This window comes from Taudactylus pleione, unplaced genomic scaffold (genome assembly GCF_031769625.1).
Source record: "Taudactylus pleione unplaced genomic scaffold, aTauple2 ptg000040l, whole genome shotgun sequence".
In the NCBI taxonomy this organism is placed as follows: Eukaryota; Metazoa; Chordata; class Amphibia; order Anura; family Myobatrachidae; genus Taudactylus; species Taudactylus pleione.
The window spans coordinates 6,875,381-6,892,584 of NW_028284442.1; the positions used below are offsets into that span (position 1 = coordinate 6,875,381).

Here is a 17,204-nt window from a genome sequence, read left to right on the forward strand (position 1 = left end):
TCAGTGCCTCCCTGCTTGAAATTGCCCTGCACTGCGGTATTGCACCAGGCCACCATGCAAGTTTGAGCATTGCCAGCAGATGCTGCCTTTATCTATGTTAGTTGGGCCTGTGTGACTACAACTCTCATCCCTAGTCCAATGCCGCATGGCAAACTAGATAAAGCAGATTGTAGTCCACCTAAATGCACAAGCTCTTTATCTGTTTCACACTACCAGAACTAATTCATGAATCAGCGTGTATACCAATTATTGCATGTAAATTGATTACCTATGTTATAACATTATAATGATTTCAGATTGCCTTGCTATTGACAGATCATATGATATTTATTGATAATTGGAAGTACGGAGTGGTGATTGTGACCATATGTGATATTTGGGTTACCTCTATTGCATTTATATAACGATTTCGGGCTTCCTCGTTATTATCTATATATATAATACTGATGACCATTAGAAGCATGGAGGGGCATATGATATGGATCTGAAAACTGGGATCTGACTAAAGAGCACTCACAAACTGTTATTTCTGAATATAACATTGATGTATCCAAACTATTGCATTTTGTACCTTATGAATGTATTTTCATGATAAATTAAGATGTTGTGACAATCCTTAATTACGCTTATTATGACTTATCATTGTGTGTAACAAATGAATTTATGCTTATAAATACATCAGCAGATGGTTTCCTTGCACAACGATACAATACAATACTGTTATCCTCATGAGTGCATTTGACTGTTCAACAGTGACTTTTTCAGGTGGATACTGTAGATTGTTTCTTTGTAAACACGTGGGCTGGCAAAGCATATATTTTATCTGTTGATCGATACAGGAGTGTGCCCCTTTTATAGAGCAATCTTTCTTTTCTTTCCCTCATTACGCATTGTACCTTTTGGCTCTTGTGTGCACCTTACTGGCCTCCTGTCTAATTCAAATTTCATGACAGTTTATTGTCTTTTCAAACACAGTGAACATATTTATTGTATGTGTGGATTTTTTTAAATTTATTAAACATTCCTATTGTGACCAGTCAATCTCCTGTGCAGCCTCACTTTTTCCTTATTCCCCCTCTCACCTGTTTTGCTCTATGGCCCTGATTCAGAGCCGGACGCTCTCTCAGAGCGCTCGCTCTGAATCAGGGCGGCATTATTTTTTTTTTTTGGTGTCGGCCTCCTGGCCGCTCGCTAAGCTGTGGGTGACCACCCACAGCTTTTGCGAGCGGCCAGGTGATGGTCGCGACCATCGGGCGTGCGACGAGACCCTTGTGGTAGGGTCTCGTCCATCGCAAGCCCCAGTGAGCTTCCGGCTCTAATAGAGCTGGAAGCCCACTACTGAGGCCGCCCCCAAACGGCAGGCGTTCCTTCGGGAATGCCTCTGTTTGGCCAGCTACCCCCCCTGCCCGCCTCCAAAACGGGGGAGCTGTCATTCACAATCGGCAGCCGCCCCGTTTTGGTGCGAGACCCGTAGCGTCAGAGCGCCTGTCGCTGGCCAGTTCTCTCGCATGTGCACGCCGGAGCCGGCTCCGGTTTGCGCATGCGCAGTGGGGGACCATTGACCCGCTTGCGAGCGCTGTGCGCCTGCGAGCGGGTCTGAATCAGGCCCTATATAGTATATTCCTTATTGTGCCAGATTTGAAAGTTTTAGGGGTCTATTTATTAATTAAGATATTGCAATAGGTCTTATCTTCTGTTGTTGCTAATGTGGCAGTAGAAAATCACCAACATGATTTCTTAGTAAGAACTCATCCAGGCAGCTGAGTGTTACTTACCTGGAGCATTAAGATTTAACATGCATAGCTGGACTTCATTCTCTTTTTTCAATACTGTGACATATGTTGTCATCCTCTAGGTCGCTGCTGGAGGTACATCTGGTCTATGCTTTAAGAAATTAAATGTGACCACAGCAAACTTTCTAGTGATTATAAATCGATTGGACAGGAGGGTGAGCATTTTTGTACAATTGTTTGCTAGATATCAGTTAGATGCTGTATACAAATATGTCCAGGGAAGGTCTGTTTTTTTCCATGTGAACTAATGAAATGTATCAAACCTTTTAGATGTGAAGTTACCCATAGCAACCAATCAGACTTTAGCTAACATTTATCAAGTACATTCTATAATAATAATAATAATAATAATAATAATGTATAGGTAGCTGATTGTTTGCTATGAGCAACTTCTTGACTTGTCCACTTCACCCCTTAGACTGTTACAATAAACTGTTTATACAAATCAGACTTGAAATGTTTAAATGACAAGCGATAGACTCTTGGGTGTAAATTTACTAAGATGGGAGTTCTATTGAGAAGTGATGTTGCCCATAGCAACCAATCAGATTTCAGGTAATATCTTCTAGAAGGTCCTAGATAAATGAGAAGTAGAATCTGATTGGTTGCTATGGGCAACATCACTTCTTAATAGAACTCCCATCATAGTAAATTTACCCCTTGTACTCAATACAATCCACTTGGCATCCAAAAAGTAGCAAGTAGTGAAGTTTATATTTTGGGAAATCTTTTTGCCCTGATTTTTCCTTAATAAAAAATTGTATAACTAGTAATACAGTGCCGCTTCACATGCAAGCAAACCATGTTCAGCAATACGAAGGTTCCTAACATAATGAGCTAAGAGATCATTTACTAACACTATAAAATGATCTATACATGCACAACATTAATCAGTTATTAGAACTTCCAGTTGGAAAAGTGTTCATTCAAGACAAAGACATGAGAGTGCATGCGGGTAGCAGGTAGTTACATCACCTTACAGCATTTTTTTTTTTTACATATTACTTTCTTACATCATGTAATTAAAATCATCAACACAAAATATCTTGTAATGTCATATAAAAAGCCTGAGTTCTATCAGTTTGCCTGTTGACTGTGAATAGCAAGTCTCCTATAACTCCACAGGTTTTCCATGGTTTTAATTTCTGGGCTTCGACTGGGAAACTCCAGAACTTCCTTTTGTAGTATTTAAGCCACTGAAATGTGTCCCTTACTGTATGCTATGGGGTCGATATTCTTTCAGAATTAAAATATTGTCCCATGTCCAAACAGATAACCAGATAAAGTCCCTAAAATGATTCAGTACATTGTATTTAGCTGATGGATTTGTAGGATCCGAGGAATAGCTTAGAATTGAGTCTTGTCCTTTTGGTCAATCTATTTCAGTTTGTGAATCATAAAAGGTGAGGTATTGTAAAATACAGTAAAATTTGGTTATATTTACCAATATAAGTTAAACAGGTCATAATATGACCAAATCTGATTAAACATCTATGATATTGATGATGATAATGATTAGTAGTAGTATTTTTATTATTACGTATTATACATTATTTATATGGTGCCACATAGTACATAAACAGAAGCAGTGCAAACAAAACAAGAAAGTAGAAATGCAAAAAAAACATATAAAACATTGAATAACATGGGATATAAGCTCAGGGGCAAATGCAGGATTTCTAGAGGGGGGTTTCCAAATGCTTGATATTAGAACAAGTGTGCCCAGTCCATGAAGAGGACTAATTAGCACTTAACAAGCTATAGTCTGCCTCTGACAAAGTGAGGTAAATCTAATACTGAAGACATATATAGGGCCAGTGATCACAGTAAGCCATTCGATGTGGCAGTAGGGCCAATCTGCCTGATCTGAATGTTGTATTTTTATTTTTTTATGGATGTGAGCACCATTCCACAATCTAAGGGGTCAATTCAATTGTCTGCGAATGGTGCCACAATGTTAAATTGCAGGCAACAGCACCTGAACTCTCACCCCTCGCGGCTGGCTCTGAGCCCAAATTCTCACAAATTTGGGAGCAAAATATGTACAACAACTTAGTATCCTATAATAAACATAGTAATACTTGTCGTTAGCTTGTCACTTCACACTACAGATGCCTATGAATAGAATTCCATGGTCAGCTTTCTGAGCAGTAACATCTTGTGGTGTCTTACCCTTCAGAAGACCCTCGCTGCACCTATTGTACATGCTTTGCACTCATGGAACTCTTATTAATTAATTTAGGATGTATTCCCGCTCTTCAACTCACACAGCAATGGACTGTGTTGTATGTAGGACTCATGTAAATCCAATTACAAAGTCCATGTAATGCAAAATAATGTATTTTATGTAACACTAATAAAGTATACTGTAAAACACAGTCATCTACAATATGCTCATAATTGATGTATGTGAACAGAAGGCAATAAAGTCTCTTTATCAAATATAATATGCATGATATAGGGTCCACGTGGGCTTGGGCCCCACTGCAGGAGCCTATGGTAGCTTTAATGGTCATTCCAGGCCTGCTTTTAGCTTCCTTACTCCAAAGCATCAATAAGTATCAGTTAACTATAAACATACAATAAATTGTGCCTTCGTTTATTACCAAGCATGGATGTGCTTATTAAAAAATATTTTTTTAGTGCTGACCTATTTGCCAAAATGGGGAAAACCCTGACATCACTACAGGGAAACAACTATCTAATAGATCACAATTAGCTTTAGGGAAATCCCCAGCATTTCCATTGTTCAGGAGTGATACTATTTATGATGGTATTTCTCTTGTTTCAGGTAGAAGTGAATTCAGTACTACAGCCATTACCATTCTCAAAGCAAGGCCTATGTATCCAGGACACAGGAGCAATGTATGTTATAAACACGCCTGCAGGCATCAGCATTAAGTGGACTCACGTTACTGGCATTATAGACATACAGTATGGCCTGCATTCCAATCTCTCCAGCAAGACAGAAGGGCTTTGTGGTAAGTGATACCTGAACAAATCCGTGTAATTTAGATATGCCAGGTGCTACACAAAGATACACTAACACAACTGATACACCTACTTATGCATTACTTTGCCTCTGTCACAAATAGCTGTATTTTATTTTGTTAATGATATTCTGATGATAGTTGGGTATACAGATCTAAAACAAGGCTTGTATTGTAAGTGTTGTAGATACATAACACATTGTGCACAGCACACCATTTATTAGTGAAATCTAAACTGCTAATGATACTGTATCTTTCTGTGAATTATAACAGTAATAATAGGCTAAATGACACAAACTCCACTAAAGCAGTATTTTATGTATTTAATAATACGAAAGAAGAGACAGCAAGCATTGTGTCAGGCAGTTTACTGGCAATGCAGTTTTATGTCCATATTCTATTTTAAAGACAAAATAGTTATTTTTTTCTTCACTATAGTTCCCTGACACCAGTAGACTTGCAACATAGAGCTTGTCTAGAACGACATGCCCCACATGGCTGGTGTAGATATCATGGGCGCTATAGAGCAATCCTTACCCTCCCCCTACTTCCTACCTTCTGTAGAACAAGGAAAGAGGGTGCTATCTTCTGCTCCTCTGTCAGTTTTGGGCAGTACCATCATAGCCCAATAGTTATTCTGACCTGTAGAAATCCAGACCATTTCAGGCTTTACGATGTTTCACATGTATTATCCCAGCAATAAAATACAAGCATTATTATTTGTGGAGTGTCTTGCAGTTTTTTTCTTTATTTTAATTATTTTTAATTGTCAAGATGTTTTGGTTTAGGAGTAGTGTCCTACATTCTTTTAAGCACTTGATAGGTTATAATCTCTTGCATGCCATTCTTTGTGGGCTTTACTGAGAAGGGATTGGGTACGGGATCCCGGCGGTCGGGATGCTGGTGGTCAGAATACAGACATTGGCATCCTGACACCTGCAGGTAAGTACCCCTACACTAACCCCTAAACCCTCCACCTAGCCCTCCTTCCCCGCAGCCTAACCCTAACCCCCCCCATTTGCAGCTTAACCCTAACCCTCCCCTTAGTGCCTACCCCTAACCCTCATATATACCCACCGGGATCACAGGCGCCGGTATGCTGGTGCCAACATTCTCACCTCTGTTAGGATTCCAGTGCCAGGATGCTGAGTGCCGGCATTCTGTAGGCCTGGATCCCAACTACATCCCCTGAGAAGTGTTGTATTAGCACAATTTACATTTCCCTCTGTTGCTAGGGATATGCAATGGCGATCCAAGTGATGATTTAAAGATGCAAAACAGAACAATAATAACGAACAAAGAAGATATTGAAGCATTTATTAAAAGCTGGGAAATTGAGAAATCAATTGATGTTACCACAAGACGTCCAGTGAGAAACTGTACTGAAGATAACTGTACTTACTGCATGGAGCTACTGAACAGGAAAGTATTTGCACCCTGTCACAGGAAGGTATGTACCTACCTCTATATGTGGAGCTTCTTCTGTAGTGAAATTATACTCATAATAATGGCATCCTATTGGGATCCAAAGAGCACAGGCTGGAGGAAATAACTTAATGGATGTGCCCCACCCAGTCATTTTCTAATGTAGAAATATTTCTAATATAAAAATCTAGGATATTATTAGCAAATGCATATATGGCCAGTAATCCCATCGATGGTGCTCATCACGTCCCAGTTACCCTCTTCCTTCTTCATTCTTCTTCATTTTTATCCTCTTATTCCTCCTCCTTTATCCCCCCCTTCTTCCTTCTCATTCTACTTTCCTCCACCTTTATTCAAATAATCCATCATCCTCCTCATCTTTTTCCCTCCTCTATCCTCTTACTTATGTCACAGGCTTGAGAGTGAAATTCAAGTCAGGACTCGTGGACTGGACGCACGAGGAGAACAGAAAATCGGGTGAGCAAATCAGATGCTTACGCATGAATTAAGGATAGGCACCAACATGGAATATGACTCAAGGTCATCAAGGAGGTCGGTGACTACTGGTAACGCACAGCTGGTACCTGGAAACACTTGAAAGGAGCACAACCCTAGCGCTGAACCTCAGGACCATGGAGCTGGAACCAGTACTTGAGAACTCAGGAACTGGACAGGGGGGCAACTTAGATAACCAATAGCCTGGCTGGAACCACTGAAAGTGATACAACCCAACTACCAGAACTGGGTGTCTAGAGGCTACACCCTCAGAGAGGGACACAGATCCAGTATCCAACACTAAGTCAGCCACTCAACTGGAAACTTAGCACGAACCCAAACACCCAGTGAGAGGAGCATCAGGACAATAACTACCATGAGCAAAGCATCCCAGAGGCAAGCTTGGAGCAGTCATTCCAAGAAGAGTAGTGGAGATGAAGTGGACCTCTAAGTGCAGCAATACAGGATGAAATATCTAATACAGGATCAGTCCACTTGAACCTGCAATGAGCAGGGAGTTGTAAACAAAAGACTTGCTTGAAGTCAAAAAATGGTCGCAGACTGAAGACTTGGCACTTGGAAGCACTATTACAGTCAATGGCCCTCATTCAGACCCACTCGCAAGCGGGCGCACGTACAAAAATATTTAAATTCAATGGCTCGCTCGTATTTTCGTTCGCATCTAAAATTCCTCCCTAAACTCTGACGACCCCTCCTCTAACTAACGAGCGTACGAAATAGCGAGCGTACATCCCCGAAATGGCTTGAAAGGAACGCACGCACACGTATAAACAGGAAGTGGCCTTGTCAGATGTCGATTACCTGCTCCTTTATTCTGCCTACCTCCATCAATCGTATCATGCCAATCAATGTATCAATTAGCTTAATTGTTTGTTTTTTTTCAACACAATGCAAGAAACTTTACTCTTGTCCGTGTTTGTGTTTACCCGCAGAATACGTACGGATGAAACATTCGCTTTTATTGTTCAAAAAACATGTGAACCACAATTAAACAATTGTACTATTGCTGTGGATCCCCGCATATTTCCCTGGGTTCATTTCTTTATTTAAATTTGCTTACGCATGTCACTGCATCAAGCCTATCCTAACTCTCCAGAGATTTCTGGCCCTGTCGAACACATGACTCATACACTAACCAATAAAATTGCTCCTGTTAATTTCCAAAATACATTAGCCAATCAGAAAATTTTTACACACTTTATCAAAAATGATTTTTAAGAAAAACACCATTGCCATCATGAGAGCCTCCGCATTCACCAGGCGTGAGCTGCTGGTGCTTACGGAGGTCATGGATCGCCGGATCACCAGCCAGCCTCAACCCATGACCAACCGGCAGAAGCGCTCCGCGTATGCGGAGGTACGGTCCCGCCTGCGGTCCTTCGGCTCACGCCGCAACATCGGGCAGCTGGAGCGCAGGTGGTCCGACCTGCAACGGCGAACGCCCCGCTTGCTGGCATGCTTTCGCATGCAGATCCTGGCAAGTAAGTGTTATGTATTGTGGTTTTAATGTTTGTGTTTGTGGGGCAAACTGCGTGTGCATGTTTTCCTGTCTGTTCTATTTATTATTTGTACTCATATCTGCGTCTGCATGTTTCCCCTCTATTTCTGATTTTTTAATTCTACTGCTATTTTTTTTTTTTTTGTTTTGTTTGGTTGCCCGGATTTGTCCATAAACTAAACGCAATTTCTTTGACATATTTTAGGGGGACAGCCAAGACTCCGCCGTCAACGTCCGTCGAGACGGCGTTCCCGCCCACTCTCCCCAACCCCCAGCCAACACTCCACCCCAAATCTTTCCCCTATTCCCCACTCCTCCCCATCCTTCCCAGACCCTCTCCCGGAAATGTCGGGCCTCCTTCCCCTCCGTCCCACTTCCCCCTCTCCTCCACCCACCCCTCTTCCAATTACCCCCTCCCCGGAGTCCAGCATAACTCTTTGGGGAATGACGGATCCTCCGAGGAGGATCATGGAGGTTTGGCCGGAGCTCCCGATTTGTCTCCCGGTATGTTTTGTTAATTTTTTTTTTAAAGCACAAACTGTTTGTATGTAATCATGTGTCGTGCCTTTCTTCGTGTTTTTGTGGCTTGACTTTTGTTGATTGTGAAGGTTTGCCTTTACCTCTTCCTGGTGATTTAAGCATACACATATCATACCTGTGGGAATTTGTACCTAGGCCTTGTATTTTTGCCAGCCCACCCTTTTTATTTCTGTTTTTGGGTTTAGGAGTGATTTGTTTTTTTTTTTTTAATTTTTCTGTGGATTCCCTATTGTTGTATTAACCCACACACTTTTCTCACCCACAGAGGAACAGAGGCGTCGGCAAGAGGTGGCGGATGTTGTGGGGCAGATGCGCCAACATGTAATCGGCCTTCTGGTGGCCCTCGACCGGCTGTCTGGCCTCCTTCGGCATTAGATTTGTTTTTTTGGTTCTATTTTCCAAATAAATTTATTAAGACAAATATACGTTGTGGCTCATTTTTAAAAACCAAAACCAAGATAGTTTAGCCTGACATAAGTAGACTGTTCCTGCAAGGATTTCCCTTTTTTAAAAGTTAGATTGTGTTTTGTCTTTGTATGTCAAACAGACACCAGAAACACATAACAGTAACAATGTCATTTCCCTTTTTGGGTGTAGTGTCAATTACAGATTTCTACATTTTCCAGGTTCCTACTTGGTGCGCAAGCTGCTTAGGCCAATCTTACAAATCCCAAGGTTGGGCCAGGCTTCCTTTTGGTGTGGATTGGGAAGCTGAAAACATATTTCAGTTTTGCTCAACTGGTTTACCCCTTAGTCAAATGTAACTTGTGTTAACCTGGTTACACTTGCTGTTAACGTCCCAAAAAAGGAAGACCATTTCACTCTTCAAACATTTATTCACAACATAACAGAGAAAACAAAGTGGTCACTTCCAAAAAAAATACACAGTGATAAATTCAAATACAACACATACCAAGAAATAATTAAATAAAAACACAAAATCAAGAACTGGTTGACGAAGGACCATGCCAACATGATTCCACAAACATGGCGTTGCGATATGGGTTCCAGAATATATGCCCAAAAGGACCAGATCCAGGTTTGGTAAGGGTAGCAGGAAGTAGTGAGCGTTGGAGTGCCAAAGATTATGTGAACAAACAGAAGATGGTGAGAAAAATAAAAATAAATTAGATGTTCGCCAAAAAACACAAACACATTAGGTATAAACACTGGAGTTTTGTTCAAACTTACCTAAAAAATCTGGCCACCACATCATCGCGTATGGCCCCCCCACAAACTGACCTTCGACCAACCTCGGGGGGGCCATCCTCAGGTAAGGCATCCTCTGGCTGCATTGGGACACCACTCCTTATGGCAATGTTGTGAAATATCCCACACAGGACCACAATTTTCGACACCATATCCGGCACATACATGAGCTCGCCACCAGAGCGGTGGAGGCATCTGAATCGGCCTTTTAAAAGGCCGATACAGCGCTCCACCACTTGCCTGGTGGCTGTAAGTGCGGAATTATACGCACTTTGTGGCCCTGGTGTGGGAGCCAAATAAGGAGTGAGCAGCCAGGACATGCAAGGGTATCCACTGTCTCCTGTGAACAAAAATAGACCACATCAGGAACACTGTGTATCAAGCTTAACATTGTTATGTACTAAAGGTCTCCACTTACCCAGAAGCCACGCATCACCAGCTTGTAGGTTGGTTAATTTCTGCCATATCCCTGATTGCCGGATGACGAAGGAGTCATGAGCACTTCCGGGTAATTTAGCATTCAGGGACAGGATCTGGAGGGAGGCATCACATACCACCATTACATTCAGGGAGTGATAGTGTTTCCTGTTTCTAAATATTGCCTCCAGCCGTGCTGGAGGCTGAAGTGGTATGTGAGTACCATCCACAACCCCTATGATGTGTGGGAAGCCAGCTATTTGGTAAAAATTGGCCTTGGCCACACTAAGGGCACCCATATCCAAAGGCATTTGAATAAAATGATGGAGGTGCTTGAAAAGTGCCTCCATCACTGCCCTCAGGATCCTGGAAAAGGAGGATTGGGAGATGCCCGCCACTATTCCCACCGTTGTTTGAAACGATCCTGAGGCACAGAAATGTAACACCGCCATAAATTGCGTCAGTGGTGGTATTGCTGTTGGACTGTCAATTTGCCGCTCAAGATCACTTTCTATTAATGAGAGAGTGTCTATGATGATTTTGGGAGGTAGACGGTAGCGTCTTAAAACCTCATCATCGGGCATTCCAAAAAGGGTGACACGTGTTCGAAATATCTGGGGCCTTGCATGCCTACGATGCCTACGCCTGGGACGAGTTTGAGGTTGGTCGTCTTCCGGGAGCAGGGCCAGAACAATTCGCCCCAGATCTACCTGAAATTCAAAGTTTACAATGTAAGGCTTTTGACCCACCCCAAAAGTAAGAAAAAACAACTTAGCTTTCTGATACCATCCATAGCTGCTTACATGCCGGGGTATTGTCATGATACGTATAAACTGTAAAAAAGCCAACAATGAGACTTCAAAAATTTATAGGGTGTTTTTTTTGTTTAAAAATTGTTGCAAGCCAACACAGAAAATAGCGGAAACACACATTTGGCCATCGATGAAAACGACATTGCACACCGTACGTCAAATAGGGTTCAAATGGACCCAAAAAATGGAAAAGGGAAAAGCAAAACTGGATTATATGATGAATAAGCCGTCAAAAATGCGGTAATTAATTCGCAAATGCAAGTCACTACACCAACAGTCAAAAATGCGGTAATTAATTCGCAAATGCAAGACAAAAAATGGACTTACCCAACTCGAATATATAAGATTTCCACAAAAAACTTCGTTGGGTCCGAAAACCAAAACAAACTAAAAAAGATGAAATGAGTGTTAAACAAATTAACGAACCACAAAACAGAAGAATACACCAATTGGCCACAAATTTGAATGCACAAAACTTACCAAATCAGGAAAGGATGTGGAAAAAAAGAAAAAAATGCGAACGGAAAAACCAAAGAAATGTAGCAAAAACAAACAAAAAACAAACTCTGCCAAATCCTCCAACCGCAAACAACCAAATCCAAACCACTTAACCGACAACACTCCAACAACCCCACCTCGACTCCACACACACCAAGCCATAAATAGTGTTTATTTTCCCGCACAAATTAAGGATGAATCATAGGGACGCACAATCAATGATGCGGCCGCAAACTAAGGACGCATGTATAAATACGTCACGAAATCACATAGAATTTCTGGATGATTTCATGCTGGAAGCAGAGACATGGCTTCAAACCAGGGAAACAATGGTCAAAATTGCGGCGGTAAGGCCTTCATGCATTTTGTGTCAATGATTCTTTTAAAACATAATATTGTGCAAGTTGTGAAGTGGCTAAATCTGCATATTTACCCAAATAGGTGAGGAGGATGACATGGAAGAGACTGCTGGCCCCAGTCAACCCGCCAAAGCTGGCAAAAAAAAAAGGCAGCCACATTTCACAAGCAAGGAGATGGAGGTTTTGATCCAGAAGTGCGTTGACATCCTGCCCCAGGCAGCCAGGAATATGAGCCAAAGCCAGAAGTGGAGAATGTGGGAGGAGGTCGCCGTTGCTGTCAATAGGGTGGGTGATTATGTCCGTCTAGCCCGGGATGTCAAACGGCGGTAAGTAAACACTTTCCCATCCTATAAACAAACCCCATTGTAAAAAAAAGGATAATGGTTCCAAATTCATTCCACAGATGGGCAGACTTCAAATATCGTCTCAAACAAAAACTTGCCGACAGGGCTAGGCATGCAAGGGGGACAGGTGGGGGTCCCACCCCTGTGTCATTGGAGTTGACAGACTTAGAAGAGATGGCACAGGGGTGTGTGCAGGCTGTGGAGGTGTTTGGCGTGTCCAACATGGATACGGACATGCCAGACTTTGCGGCTCCTCATGTTGGCCAAGGTAAGTCTTGTGATGTCACCAACTCAGAAATGCTATTGTGCCAATATGTAGATTCTAATGTGAGTCTTTTCTCCAATTTCCTAACAGAGACAGAGGCGGATGAGTCTGCTCCAGAGTGGAGCCTTGGGCGCAGAATTTCTGCTGGCTCTGCAGGGGAGGAACCAGTACATCCGGCTGAGGACCCTGCAGAAGCCAGTCCAGGGCGTGCCCCCTCGCAGGCAGTGGGCCTCCTCACAGAACTCAATTTTAAATCGGATTGCCATACGGAGATTCTGCAGAGGATGGACGCCAGTCTGATACGGGTGGCTGAGGCCCTGGAGCAAAATGCTGCGGCCAACGTGACCATTGGTCAGGCCCTGGCGGAAAATACCAGGGCCAACATCCGCATCGCCGATGCCCTGGAGCAGCTCGTTCGCCAGCACATGGTGGAGCCGACCTCCCTTCCTGCCGGAACATCCGGATCCTCCACCTCTGGCACAACATCAGCCAATCCTCCAAATGTGCCTAGCCCTGTGCCTAGTCCAGAGGCCACAACATCTGCCTCTGGACAGGCCAGCCCGATGGCATCCCGGACCCGGTCTGGCGCCCACCCTCACCCAGCCAAACGGGCGAGAAAACGGTGACAGCAATGGCGACTTTTCCCACACTCCTTCTGTGCTTGGCTCATATTCCTTTCTGGTCAAAACTTCCCTCTCCTTTCTTGTGAAATGTTTTTAAATTTTGTATTTACGCTTATGTTAGTAGTTATGTTATATTTTTTTTTGGATCAAATATCTTGGCCACAAAAAAAGGCAATACAATATTAGGCCAATTTGTTTGTGTGTAAACAATAAATTAAAAACAAAACACTGACATTGTATTGTGACATTATTGTACAAATGGGTTACATTTAATCCTGGCGTTAAACGCAAAAACTGACCCTCTTTAAAAAAAAAAAAGGCCTCTTTAAGGAACGTTTAAAAAATCACATAGCGATGCAAATTCCACAGTAAACCAAAAAAAAGGGGAGCTAATTAAAAGATGATGACATTATTGTTACAATAGGCCATAACCACCAAATTGTGGCCAAAATAAAACCCCAAAAATGTACGCTAATTGATTGTGTAATCATGACATTAGCAGCTCTGATTTCCACCTGCGTACGCTTTTGTGCTATCCCAATAAACTGCTTTCCAAACACATACCAAGCCGGATTTCAATCCAACACTAATTACTTTATTGACCAGCCGCGATTAATCGCTGCACCATCGTGGAGTCCCGGGACGGAGGAGAAGGCCATCGCCAATGTGGTCGAGTAATCCTGACCCTAAGCTGTGCGAGCATTTTGAAGGGAAAGCGGATGTTTCAGTGACGTATGAGACGGTCCGAACACATTTGACGTTCGCATCTGCTAATGTATGTACGCCCCAAAAACGCCTCGCCACGCCTGCGTTTTTTCATCTCCACCCCCGTCAACACCCAAAAACGCCCTGTTCTGTCAATCACATTTGACATGTCACTTCCTGTACGCTATTTTAGGAACGAGAGAAAAAAAGCTCGCAATCTGCCGTACGCACATGCGCAGTGTAACACCGACGCATGCGCGGTTAGTCAACATCGGAACGCAACGAGCGTACTGTTGTTAACGTGCGGCTCTGAATGAGGGCCAATGTTAGCAAATGGATACTTCAGACTACTGCAGGAATAACACAGGCTGGCACCGGACTTGAACCGGAGTGTAGGTAGCAGGCTGAATCAGACTGAAACCGGAATGATGGACACAGGCTGGAAATACTGTATGCAGGTTAGACAACACTGGAACCGGGGGAGACATCAGGTGATTTGAACTGGACTAGAACCAAAGGAGGCTGGACCGGACTGGGACCAGAGAACAGTGAAGAAACCTTGAACCGGACTAAAACTTGAAGGATCAGGAGGTGCCTTGACTTGGACTGAAATCGGGGGAGTACTTGCACTCGACTTGAACCAGCGGACACAGGGACCATACTGGAACCAGAGGAGTAAGCGACACTGAATACAGGCAGGAGGGTTTCTAGATACTGGCAGGAGCCATAACACTGCAGAGTAGATGGAACTGACTGACCGGAATCAGGGTAGAAGCAGCATACACAGTCACAGGTGTAGGATCACTGGTTCAGGCGGCAGATCGGAGTCAGAAGGTACACACTGGAGAGTGAGTACACACGTTGTTCTGACTGTGCTAGTGACAGGTGCTGCTTTAAATAGGCCGATCTGGCAGGGGATAGAGAGAGCAGTCATGTGAGCACAGCATACAGACAGTTGATCTGATCCATCATGGCTGCATCCATGCACTTTAAGAAAGCGCTGACATTGCCTTGGAACAGGATGGCCCACCTTTAAAGAAGCATTGCTGGACAGGGTATGAGAAGTGAAGTCCCTGGTGTGTGACAACTTCTCTGTCCTCCTAAGTCATAATGAAGTACAGTGCAGCTGAGATGGTAAATACACTCCACCTCTTCCTCCATCATCCTCCTTCCTATTCTTTCTCCTCCTACATCCTCGTCCTCAGTCCTCCTCCTCCTCCTCCTTACTGACTCACAGTGCTACTGCATGCGGCACATGCTCATTCTGCAAAAAACAGGGTAGGTGCAGCTCCATTCAAACTTGTGTGCAATTCAGAATCAGGCCCTATACATTCACAGTTTATATTACACTGAACCTCATACCTTTACTGCTGAAATTAGCAGCAAATCCCCGTAATGTAATTCTAAGGGTTTTACTCAATGGCACTGAACTCCAGTTGAAAACCCAAAAAAATTTACAAATTGCTCCATCCTTTGTTGGAGATTGGAAGGGGAATAATACACACCTGGTGAAGTTGTGCCTTATTACACCCTACTAAAAAGATTATCAATGAAATCTCTGCATTAACATACCTAAAGACACATGATGCATTTTATTACATTCACTTTGCTGCTTCCACGTTTAAAAAGACAGTTATTCTGGAAATATTGTCAGTGCTGCTAAAGTGGTACGCCCAAAGTATTATCAATCAGAAAATACACCTCTCATAGTGATGTGGTTATCTAAAATGAATTTCACAATGTAGACGGAGAATGCTGGGAATTCAGGTTTTCAGAAGTATACAAGGAGCGTTTAGTATCTCAGTTATGTTGTGGAATAGCATGATATCATTACTAACTATAACTGATGTGTGAGTGGTTTGGTTACATAACATTAATAGGCTGCACTCTCAGGGCCAGATTAACAATGAGGCACATGAAACTACTGCTCCAGGCCTCCCAATAAAAATAGGCCCATCTCATGGCAGCATGATAATGACGTGCTGCCTAGCTAGCCACACAGTCAGCCATAAATCATAAGTGTTAAAACTGTATTTCTAGTTTTCCCGCAAAGTTATGCAATTCTTTATTTTTATTTATTTAGGGAGACCGTGGAACTGTATAGGGGATGTACACACCCACGTGACTCTAACCACACCCATACAGCACTGGTCACAGCTTCTCCCCTTCTTAATGTAGGCCCTTGAACATTTTCAGCCCCAGGCCCACGTGGCCCTTAATCCAGCCATGTGCACTCTGACACTCCCCTTCCTTCTCCGACCCCCTTCATAAATATCGACTGGTTTCTTTTTTTGTTTGGTTCTGATTGTCCTTCTTTCCAATAAGTGGGATGATGTACTGTAAACATTAGTTCATACTTGCCTACCCTCCCGATTCGGCCGGGAGCCTCCTTAAAATCGGGTGCCTCTCCCGGCCCCCCGGAGAGGCAGGCAAGCCTCCCAGCGGTTGCCGACCCCTCCGGCCCCCCCACCGCAGTTACAAGAGAAACCCGCATAGTGGGGGAGGCAGATGACGTGATTCAAAGTCTCTCCTCAAGCCCAGCCTGAAGTGGCTAGAGTTACCTGTGGTAACCCGAGCTGGGATTTCACTGGACTGCACTGTCCAGGAATGCCATGGCAGGACATGGTACTATTGATGTAACTGTTAGTGCCTCACTGGAATTCCACCCCGCCTGAGTCATCTGCGCCCGCTGTGTATTCCACACAGGTGTCACCTCAATCTGTGTATTACATACAGCAGGTATGCCAATAGATAAGGTATGAACATCCTGCTGTACCAATATTGTACCTCCTGAGATGATGGTCTTTCCATGCCTCATAGGAGGAAAACCAAGATAATATGTCTAAGATTTTGACACTTAGACCATCGAGAATTACTTTAAGATTACTAATTTCTATGACATATTTGTTGTATAAAAAACACATACATAAATTATTTTGCATGCCAAAGCTAGCCTATTCGTTTTGCTATCCATGAAAATAAGTTATTTGCAGGAGTGCACAAAAGATAACAGATTGTCAGTTGTCAGCACTATAAAAATCATCTATATGTGCTAAATTAAACACATGTCAATCTGTCTTTTCCAGTGCTAACACGTCTATCAGTGCACTTACTGCTGTATGAGTGCTTCTCCAGTGCTAACACGTCTATCAGTGCACTAACTGCTGTATGAGTGCTTCTCCAGTGCTAACACGTCTATCAGTGCACTTA

The 17,204-nt window shown here is 43.1% G+C and overlaps 1 protein-coding gene across 2 annotated transcripts in view; it reads left to right on the forward strand.

Moving 5' to 3' along the window:
• OTOGL (otogelin like) overlaps positions 1-17,204 on the forward strand; it is a 259,839-nt gene that overhangs the window by 185,081 nt on the left and 57,554 nt on the right. For both annotated transcript variants that reach the window (XM_088453706.1, XM_088453702.1), the window contains exons 40-42: positions 1,856-1,948; positions 4,585-4,774; positions 6,019-6,233. In XM_088453706.1, coding sequence (XP_088309832.1) covers positions 1,856-1,948; positions 4,585-4,774; positions 6,019-6,233 — 498 coding nt within the window. The remainder of the gene's footprint in view (positions 1-1,855; positions 1,949-4,584; positions 4,775-6,018; positions 6,234-17,204) is intronic.